The 9785-nt window shown below is 47.7% G+C and overlaps 1 protein-coding gene across 1 annotated transcript; it reads left to right on the top strand.

Annotated features, from left to right (window-relative positions):
* The first annotated feature begins 379 nt into the window (after positions 1–379).
* Positions 380–9576, top strand: LOC140894801 (uncharacterized). Its single transcript, XM_073329080.2, has 3 exons — positions 380–1145; positions 1733–2171; positions 9438–9576. Exons 1-3 carry the CDS (start codon positions 563–565, stop codon positions 9574–9576), a joined length of 1161 nt encoding a protein of 386 aa, XP_073185181.2. The 5' UTR covers positions 380–562.
* Positions 9577–9785: the final 209 nt, after the last annotated feature.

Genomic DNA, 9785 nt, shown 5'->3' with positions numbered 1-9785 from the left:
AATAGCTCAGACATAGGTGAGAGGTTTTTTGCAGGAGTGGGTGGGTGAGATTCTGTGCTCTGTGTTGTGCAGGAGGTTGGACTAGATGATCATAATGGTCCCTTCTGACCTTAGCATCTATGAATCTATGAATATATGCACCTAACCTGTGCCTCAAAGGTGATGTGTAGGTAACCCACTTGCCTAATAGGGAGATATCTCTTTAAGCCCTGGTCTACACTAGGACATTAGGTCGAATTTAGCAACGTTAAATCGATTTAAACCTGCACCCGTCCACACAGTGAAGCCCTTTATTTCGACTTAAAGGGCTCTTAAAATCGATTTCCTTACTCCACCCCTGACAAGTGGATTAGCGCTTAAATCGACGTTCCCAGCTCGAATTTGGGGTACTGTGGACACAATTCGATGGTATTGGCCTCCGGGAGCTATCCCAGAGTGCTCCATTCTGACCGCTCTGGACAGCACTCTCAACTCAGATGCACTGGCCAGGTAGACAGGAAAAGAACCGCGAACTTTTGAATCTCATTTCCTGTTTGGCCAGCGTGGCAAGCTGCAGGTGACCATGCAGAGCTCATCAGCACAGGTGACCATGATGGAGTCCCAGAATCGCAAAAGAGCTCCAGCATGGACCGAACGGGAGGTACGGGATCTGATCGCTGTTTGGGGAGAGGAATCCGTGCTATCAGAACTCCGTTCCAGTTTTCGAAATGCCAAAACCTTTGTGAAAATCTCCCAGGGCATGAAGGACAGAGGCCATAACAGGGACCCGAAGCAGTGCCGCGTGAAACTGAAGGAGCTGAGGCAAGCCTACCAGAAAACCAGAGAGGCGAACAGCCACTCTGGGTCAGAGCCCCAAACATGCCGCTTCTATGATGAGCTGCATGCCATTTTAGGGGGTTCAGCCACCACTACCCCAGCCGTGTTGTTTGACTCCTTCAATGGAGATGGAGGCAATACGGAAGCAGGTTTTGGGGACGAAGAAGATGATGATGAGGAGGAGGTTGTAGATAGCTCACAGCAAGCAAGCGGAGAAACCGGTTTTCCTGACAGCCAGGAACTGTTTCTCACCCTAGACCTGGAGCCAGTACCCCCCGAACCCACCCAAGGCTGCCTCCTGGACCCAGCAGGCGGAGAAGGGACCTCTGGTGAGTGTACCTTTTAAAATGCTATACATGGTTTAAAAGCAAGCATGTGAAAGGATTACTTTGCCCTGGCATTTGCGGTTCTCCTAGATGTAGTCCTAAAGCCTTTGCAAAAGGTTTCTGGGGAGGGCAGCCTTATTTCGTCCTTCATGGTAGGACACTTTATCACTCCAGGCCAGTAACACATACTCGGGAATCACTGTAGAACAAAGCATTGCAGTGTATGTTTGCTGGCATTCAACCAAAATCCGTTCTTTCTCTCTCTGTGTTATCCTCAGGAGAGTGAGATATAATTCATGGTCACCTGGTTGAAATAGGGTGCTTTTCTTCAGGGACACTCAGTATAGCCCATTCCTGCTGGGCTGTTTGCCTGTGGCTGAACAGAAATGTTCCCCGCTGTTAGCCACAGGGAGGGGGGAAGGTTGAGGGGGTAGTCACGCGGTGGGAGGAGGCAAAATGCGACCTTGTAACGAAAGCACATGTGCTATGTATGTAATGTTAACAGCAAGGTTTACCCTGAAAGAGTGTAGCGACTGTTTTATGAAATGTGTCTTTTTAAATACCGCTGTCCCTTTTTTTTTCTCCACCAGCTGCATGTGTTTCAATGATCACAGGATCTTCTCCTTCCCAGAGGCTAGTGAAGTTTAGAAAGAAAAAAAAACGCACTCGCGATGAAATGTTCTCCGAGCTCATGCTGTCCTCCCACACTGACAGAGCACAGACGAATGCGTGGAGGCAAATAATGTCAGAGTGCAGGAAAGCACAAAATGACCGGGAGGAGAGGTGGAGGGCTGAAGAGAGTAAGTGGCGGGCTGAAGACAGGGCTGAAGCTCAAATGTGGCGGCAGCGTGATGAGAGGAGGCAGGATTCAATGCTGAGGCTGCTGCAGGACCAAACCAGAATGCTCCAGTGTATGGTTGAGCTGCAGCAAAGGCAGCTGGAGCACAGACTGCCACTGCTGCCCCTCTGTAACCAACCGCCCTCCTCCCCAAGTTCCATAGCCTCCACACCCAGACGCCCAAGAACGCGGTGGGGGGGCCTCCGGCCAACCAGCCACTCCACAACAGAGGATTGCCCAAAAAAAAGAAGGCTGTCATTCAATAAATTTTAAAGTTGTAAACTTTTAAAGTGCTGTGCTTAAAGTGCTGTGTGGCATTTTCCTTCCCTCCTCCACCACCCCTCCTGGGATACCTTGGTAGTCATCTCCCTATTTGTGTGATGAATGAATAACGAATGCATGACTGTGAAGCAGCAATGACTTTATTGCCTCTGCAAGCGGTGATTAAAGGGAGGAGGGGAGGGTGGTTAGCTTACAGGGAAGTAGAGTGAACCAAGGGGCGGGGGGTTTCATCAAGGAGAAACAAACAGAACTTTCACACTGTAGCCTGGCCAGTCATGAAACTGGTTTTCAAAGCTTCTCTGATGCGTACCGCGCCCTCCTGAGCTCTTCTAACCGCCCTGGTGTCTGGCTGCGCGTAACCAGCAGCTAGGCGATTTGCCTCAGCCTCCCACCCTGCCATAAACGTCTCCCCCTTACTCTCACAGATATTGTGGAGCACACAGCAAGCAGTAATAACAGTGGGAATATTGGTTTCGCTGAGGTCTAAGCGAGTCAGTAAACTGCTCCAGCGCGCCTTTAAACGTCCAAATGCACATTCTACCACCATTCTGCACTTGCTCAGCCTGTAGTTGAACAGCTCCTGACCACTGTCCAGGCTGCCTGTGTACAGCTTCATGAGCCATGGCATTAAGGGGTAGGCTGGGTCCCCAAGGATACATATAGGCATTTCAACATCCCCAACAGTTATTTTCTGGTCTGGGAAGAAAGTCCCTTCCTGCAGCTTTTGAAACAGACCAGAGTTCCTGAAGATGCGAGCATCATGCACCTTTCCCGGCCATCCCACGTTGATGTTGGTGAAACGTCCCTTGTGATCCACCAGAGCTTGCAGCACTATCGAAAAGTACCCCTTGCGGTTTATGTACTCGCCGGCTTGGTGCTCTGGTGCCAAGATAGGGATATGGGTTCCGTCTATAGCCCCACCACAGTTAGGGAATCCCATTGCAGCAAAGCCATCCACTATGACCTGCACATTTCCCAGGGTCACTACCCTTGATATCAGCAGATCTTTGATTGCGTGAGCTACTTGCATCACAGCAGCCCCCACAGTAGATTTGCCCACTCCAAATTGATTCCCAACTGACCGGTAGCTGTCTGGCGTTGCAAGCTTCCACAGGGCTATCGCCACTCGCTTCTCAACTGTGAGGGCTGCTCTCATCCTGGTATTCATGCGCTTCAGGGCAGGGGAAAGCAAGTCACAAAGTTCCATGAAAGTGCCCTTACGCATGCGAAAGTTTCGCAGCCACTGGGAATCGTCCCAGACCTGCAACACTATGCGGTCCCACCAGTCTGTGCTTGTTTCCCGAGCCCAGAATCGGCGTTCCACAGCATGAACCTGCCCCATTAGCACCATGATGCATGCATTGGCAGGGCCCATGCTTTCAGAGAAATCTGTGTCCATGTCCTGATCACTCACGGGACCGCGCTGACATCGCCTCCTCGCCCGGTATCGCGTTGCCATGTTCTGGTGCTGCATATACTGCTGGATAATGCGTGTGGTGGTTGATGTGCTCCTAATTGCCAAAATGAGCTCAGCGGCCTCCATGCTTGCCTTGGTATGGCGTCCGCACAGAAAAAAGGCGTGGAACAATTGTCTGCCGTTGCTCTGACGGAGGGAGGGGCGACTGACGACACGGCTTACAGGGTTGGCTTCAGGGAGCTAAAATCAACAAAGGGTGTGCCTGTACATCAAGGAGTATTTCAGGCAGGACTGCACGGAGGGTTCCAATAAGAAATGGTGCACCAAAGTTATCGTTGTTATTGGAACAAGGAGGTTAGCCTGGCCTCTGATTGATACATGGCTAGATTAACCTCGCTGCGCCTTCTCTGTGACTGACTGCAGTGTGATCTAGACAGGGGAGGAGGAAAATGAGTACAAAACAAATCTGGTCTATTTCTTGTTCTGACCCACTCCATCTATCCTTTACATCTTTGGCTGGCAGCAGACAAAAAAGGCGCGAAATGATTGTCTGCCCTTGCTTTCACGGGGGGAGGGAGGGTGGGAACGGGGTCCTGACGATATGTACCCAGAACCACCTGCGACAATGTTTTAGCCCCATCAGGCATTGGGATATCAACCCAGAATTCCAATGGGCAGCGGAGACTGCGGGAACTGTGGGATAGCTACCCACAGTGCAACGCTCCTGAAGTCGACGCTTGCCTCGGTACTGTGGAAGCGCTCCGCCGAGTTAATGCACTTAATGCACTTAGAGCATTTTCTGTGGGGACACACACACTCGAATATATAAAACCGATTTCAAAAAACCCGACTTCTATAAATTTGACCTAATTTCGTAGTGTAGACATACCCTAAGAGATCTATTGGGGGGATAGGAGTGTGTTGTGTCTAAGTCATTGTTGCTAGGCAGATTTATCGTTCCACATGCAGAAGTTTCTGGAATTGGGTGTGGTAGTTTTGGTAATACTCCAATAAGTTTCCTGGCTGTTGCTGGGGTCAGACTTAATGAAGGCAAGCAGTCAAGGCTGCTGCTTTGCAAAAGGCCATGTGCCCTGGGAGAAGTTGAGCTCCAGGAATAGAAAGGAGCCTGTTCCTGAAGCATTTTTCAGCAGGTTAGTGATAACATTAACCCTACAAAAGGGAAGCATGGCCAGTGTTAATTATAAAAGGCAAAATTGGAAGAGAAAATTAATTTATTTTATTTTAATTGTATACTTTGAATGTTGTTTTATTTTTAGCCAAACTGTTTTAGTTAAATTGTCTTAACTAATCTGATTCACCAACTTTTCCTTAAATGTGATAATGGGGAAAGAGTCGTTTATATTTTGTTATTCTCAGTTTTGTAACAGTTTTTTTTTAAGTCTATGCACTTAATTGTGTGGTTGGTTAATCAGTTAGCTGACTGGCTAACAATGATTTCAGCAGAGGAAGAAGAGTCTGCATGGATTCCAGCTGAAGATTCCTACAAGCAAGTGGAGGGAAGAAGTTGCTTTTGACTCAGCGGACTGTATAGATTTGGAGATCAAAGACTCTGCCTGAGATTCAGGTGAACTCAACCAGGGCTTTTGGGAACTCTGAGCTTCTTCTCACTATGTTTCTGTGGGGACTGACATGCTTAGATTTAATTTGTTTTCTTTATTTGTGTTTATATATAACTGTGAAGATTAATGCATGTGGATTATGAAGTAGCCATGTTATGTTGTAAAAAATTAGTTTTTATTATGTTTCTTTATCATAAGATTTTATAAAGTTTGTACTTAATTAAGTTCATTCCTTTTGTTTTTGGGGGGACTTGAATGTGAGGAGGTTGACCCTGTGCAATCCTTTTTGGAGATCCTTAGTGACTGAATTCTGGGTCTCCAGCTGCTTTTCTATGGGAATTGGGTTTTTTTAGGCACTGGGAAAGGGCAGTGAAGTGAACTCTAGCCCACCCAAAGGTTACATGTACACTTGAAGCACTATAGTGGTGCAGTTGCAAAGGCAGTAGTTAGGTTGAAGGAAGAATTCTTCCATCAGCTCAGGCTTTGTCTACACTTATCTACAACTTGTCTAAACTTACAAGTTGGAGCGCATTAAATCAGCCTCAGGCGCCATACCTCCTGAGATGTTCACACTGGCAAGGCACATAGAGTGCCTGGACTCTGCACCTGGAGCACTCCTGGTAATCTACCTCCGTGAGAAGCAGAGAGCGTGCTGCACCCCGGCTGAAACGTCGGGGTGTCAGTGTGGACAACGTGTTGCATTATTGTGACTGGCCTCCGGAAACGTCCCATAATCCCCTGAAGTCAAGTGGCCACTCTGGTCATTGGTTTTGAACTTGGCTGCAGGCATGTGGATATCCCCTTTCAAAGCTCCCCGTTTCTAACAGCCTGCATGCTTATCTGCTCCGGGACACAAAGCAAACCATTACTGTGGCATGCTCCTGCTGCAGAGGCAGACGTGTGTGTGTGTGTGTGAGAGAGAGAGAGAGAGACAGAGAGAGAGAGGGGCGGGGGGTGGGAGCTGATGTCGGGTTTCCCCCTTCCCCCTGCCACTGTTTGAACTTACAAGATAGCATGCTGACACACTCTGCCCCCCAAAACACACTGTCTCTCCCCCCACATACAAACAACACACTCCCTGTCACACTCCCTAATGCCTCATTTGAAAAGCAGCAGGCAATCTAGTAGGATGCCCATGGAACAATGGGATTGGGAAACCTGCATCATGTGAAGCTGTGCCTGCCCCATTATGCATTGCAAACCCCTTCCAAAGCAAGCTGCAGCCACTTGCACACTGGGATAGCTACCACAATGCACTGCTCTCTGTGGCATTGCAAGAGCTGCTAATGTGGACATGCTCCACCGTCCCAAGGAGCACAGTGTGAACTCACAGCAGTGCTTTCCCTGCTGCTCTCTCCAAGGGCTGGTTTAACTCCCAGCACTCTATATCTGCAAGTGTAGACGTAGTTCCAGTGTGGTCTACATTGAGGGTTAGGTCGGCATAGCTACGTCTTAGGGGTGTGGATTTTTCACTCCTTCAACAGGCGTAGCTATGTCAATGTAAGTTTTCAGTGTAGACCAGCTTTAAGGCCCAAATGAGCCCAGTTGTACTAGTCACAGTTGTAAGCACTGTACCTCGTGGTGCTTGCAGAATTGGGTTTTAAGTTTCCTTTTATCTGCTCTCAGCTTGGGTGTTCTATCATGCCTGAAATGGTGTCTTTGTCCTCTTACACCAATCACAATTATTTATTTCACATCCTTTCAAAGATCCTACTTCTTCAGAAGCTGTTATGTTGCAAAATGCCAACTTTAACCCCTAGGCTTTAAAACATCTCTCCAGTTTCTTGCAGCAGGCTTTCCTGAGCACATCTATCAGGGATCTTCCCCTGTTTGTTTTCAAAAGCTCTTTTAGAATGCAAAAAAAAATAAAAATCAGTTTTGTCATCTAAGAGATACCAAGGCATTTGACAAAATATGCCTATGTTACAAATAGATAAGCAAAGAATCATTAAAATGATCTTGGGATTAGACACGTTGGAAGAAATATCTAATTTTCGGAAGTAAATGACAAAGGAATCCAAAATGACACAGATGAATTGATTTTCATACAGTGATATCAGCATGGGAGTTTAGCCAAGCAATAACATCAGAAGTCAATTTACAACTTTTAAAAATACTTTTCTTGGTATTAAAACACTAGAGGTTTAGGAATTAAGCAAGATGAGTAGGGAGGAATGTTGTGGGGTTGGGGGGAAGAGGTCTGCTGTTTTTTACAGTGTGGAACAAACTCTGAATAAGGTTCAAAAGCAAAATGCATCTAATACAGTCTGATTATAATCTTTAGTGAGTAAAACACATCAAAGTAGTATGGGAAAGTCAAGGGGACGCTCTTAATCAGGAAGAGTTCCTCAGCAGTAAGGGTTTGTTTACCCTGGCAATTAACAGTGCTGCAATTTTCTTGCTCGGGGTGTGAAAAAACACCCCCAGAGTGCAGCAAGTTGCAGCGCTGTAAAGCTCCAGTGTAGACAGGGCACCAGCACTGGGAGCCGTGCTCTCAGTGCTGGGAGCTATGTCCCTCGTTGAGGTGGGTTTTTTTAGAGCGCTCTCTCCCACCGCTGCACCGCGACCACACAAGGCACGTTAAAGCGCTGCCTCAGCAACGCTTTCGCGTTGTCAGTGTAGACTGGCTCTAAATTCTAACATCTGTGGAAAAGGGAATTAACAGCCCATTAACAACATGTTCAACTAATCCAAAGGGCTTGTTTCTGCCACCCTTGCTCTCGTGGAGCAGTACCATACTTTGCAAATACTTCCATTGATTTCAGTAGGACTTCTTGTAGCCCAGTAATGTGAACACTTTCATAGGTGAATAACTGTAAAACCAGGAGCGATCCCTTTTGATTTCAGTGTGTAAAGTTAGGCCAGGTCTACACTACGGACTATACTACCATTATAACTACATCGCTCAGGGATGTGAAAAATCCACAACCCTGAGTGACGCAGTTATACTGACCTAATCCCCCGGCCCCTGTGTAGACAGTGCTATATTGGTGGGAGAGCTTCTCCCTTCAGCATAGCTACCGCCTCTTGGGGAGGTGGATTAACTACGCTGACAGGAAAACCTCTCCCCTTGGCAGAGGAGAGTCTTCATTTAAGTGCTACGGTGGCATAGCTGCATCAGTGCAACTCTGCCGATGCAGCATTTTAAGTGTAGACCTCCTCTTACCCAAATGCATAAGTGTACACAGGAGTGGGGCCAAAGAATTGGGCCCTACATTTTTAAAAATCTCAAATAGTAGTGAGGTATCATGCAACCGAAATTCACATGTGAATTGATATTTTGTTGGATTTCCTTCCTACATAGCATTATTGGTCTGGGGATCTATGGGTACATCTACATAGCAAACCCCACTACCCCATGCAGCAGCAAGTCTCAGAGGCCAGGTTTGCAGATGGGGTCGCATGAGGCTCATGCTATGGTGCTGAAAATCTGCATGTATGTTTCAGCTCAGGCTGGATCTTGGGCTCTGAAGCCTGAAGGGTGTGCGGGGAGTTCAGAGCTGAAGACCAGCCCAAACTGAAATGTCGACATAGCTATTTTTAGCATCAGAGCACAAGACCGAGTCTATATACCTGGGGTCTGAGATTTGCTGGCATGGGTATTTTTTTTGCTGTGTAGATGTACCTTATGTGTGGGGACTGAAGACAGAAGGGTGAACTGGTCTTGGACTATTGTTTATTGGGTCCCAGATGAACCCATACTTCTGCTAATCCCCAGTATCCATGCAATTTCTGGGCAGTCCCAATAACCACCTATTCTGCAGGAATTGAAAAGTGGGGGAGGAAGCAAAGTCTACCTACCAAAAGAACCATGTGGGTGTGTGATGGGGTCTACAGACCCCACACTGACCAGGAAGGGGTTAATCTAGGTCTGTAAGGCCAATTAGCCCCATCCAGTTACACTGTGCAAGATGTCAACCCTGGAGGGAAGAGATAAAAGAGGAAAATTCCAGATCAGTGGTTGCTGACTGAGAGGGAGGGTAGACACCTTGAGCTAGCTCTGTGAGTGAATTAGAGACCTCCTTAAGGCTGCCTGGAAGGAAGGATCAGCTGGGGCTGGAGCCTAATGAGAGACTCCTAAGTGTCAAAGCTGCCTTGGGTAGGTAGGCCTGGTGAAGACCTTTTTGTTTCTTTTGTTCCTCAGCTAGTTTGGATTCCTTTTGTTTTGGGACCTGCAGAAGAGTCAGGCAAGGAAGAGGCTGTGAGAAAGACCTGCTGCAGGCCATGGTAGGAAGCAGCCCAGAAAAATACAGCAGAGGCTCTGAACAAACAGACCTCACACTCTTCATAGAGTCCCTGGGCTCGAGCCCAGAGTAAAGGGTGGGCCTGGGTTCCCCTACCAGCCCACATAGAAGATAAGGGCTGGCAGGCCCAGAAGCCTGAAGTTGGGTTGAACCTCCAATGTGATGCTGCCAGACGAATGGTGTGTTGGATACAAGTTTTTATAGAAAGAGCAGACTAAAAGTGACCTGGCTGCATGGCCAAGCCACAGGAAGAGACAGACCACTGCAGGGCCCAAGTAGCTA

Source organism: Lepidochelys kempii, chromosome 1 (genome assembly GCF_965140285.1).
Source record: "Lepidochelys kempii isolate rLepKem1 chromosome 1, rLepKem1.hap1, whole genome shotgun sequence".
NCBI lineage: Eukaryota > Metazoa > Chordata > Testudines > Cheloniidae > Lepidochelys > Lepidochelys kempii.
This window is presented reverse-complemented; position numbering and strand designations above follow the sequence as displayed.

What these genes read in the sequence shown, in the direction of transcription:
- LOC140894801 (XM_073329080.2), top strand. Translation starts at nt 563, where the DNA reads ATGCAGAGCTCATCAGCACAGGTGACCATGATGGAGTCCCAGAATCGC. An exon ending in AGGCGGAGAAGGGACCTCTG is followed by an intron (nt 1,146 to 1,732) that starts GTGAGTGTACCT and finishes TTTCTCCACCAG; the next exon opens with CTGCATGTGTTTCAATGATC. An exon ending in CCCAGACGCCCAAGAACGCG is followed by an intron (nt 2,172 to 9,437) that starts GTGGGGGGGCCT and finishes TGGGACCTGCAG; the next exon opens with AAGAGTCAGGCAAGGAAGAG.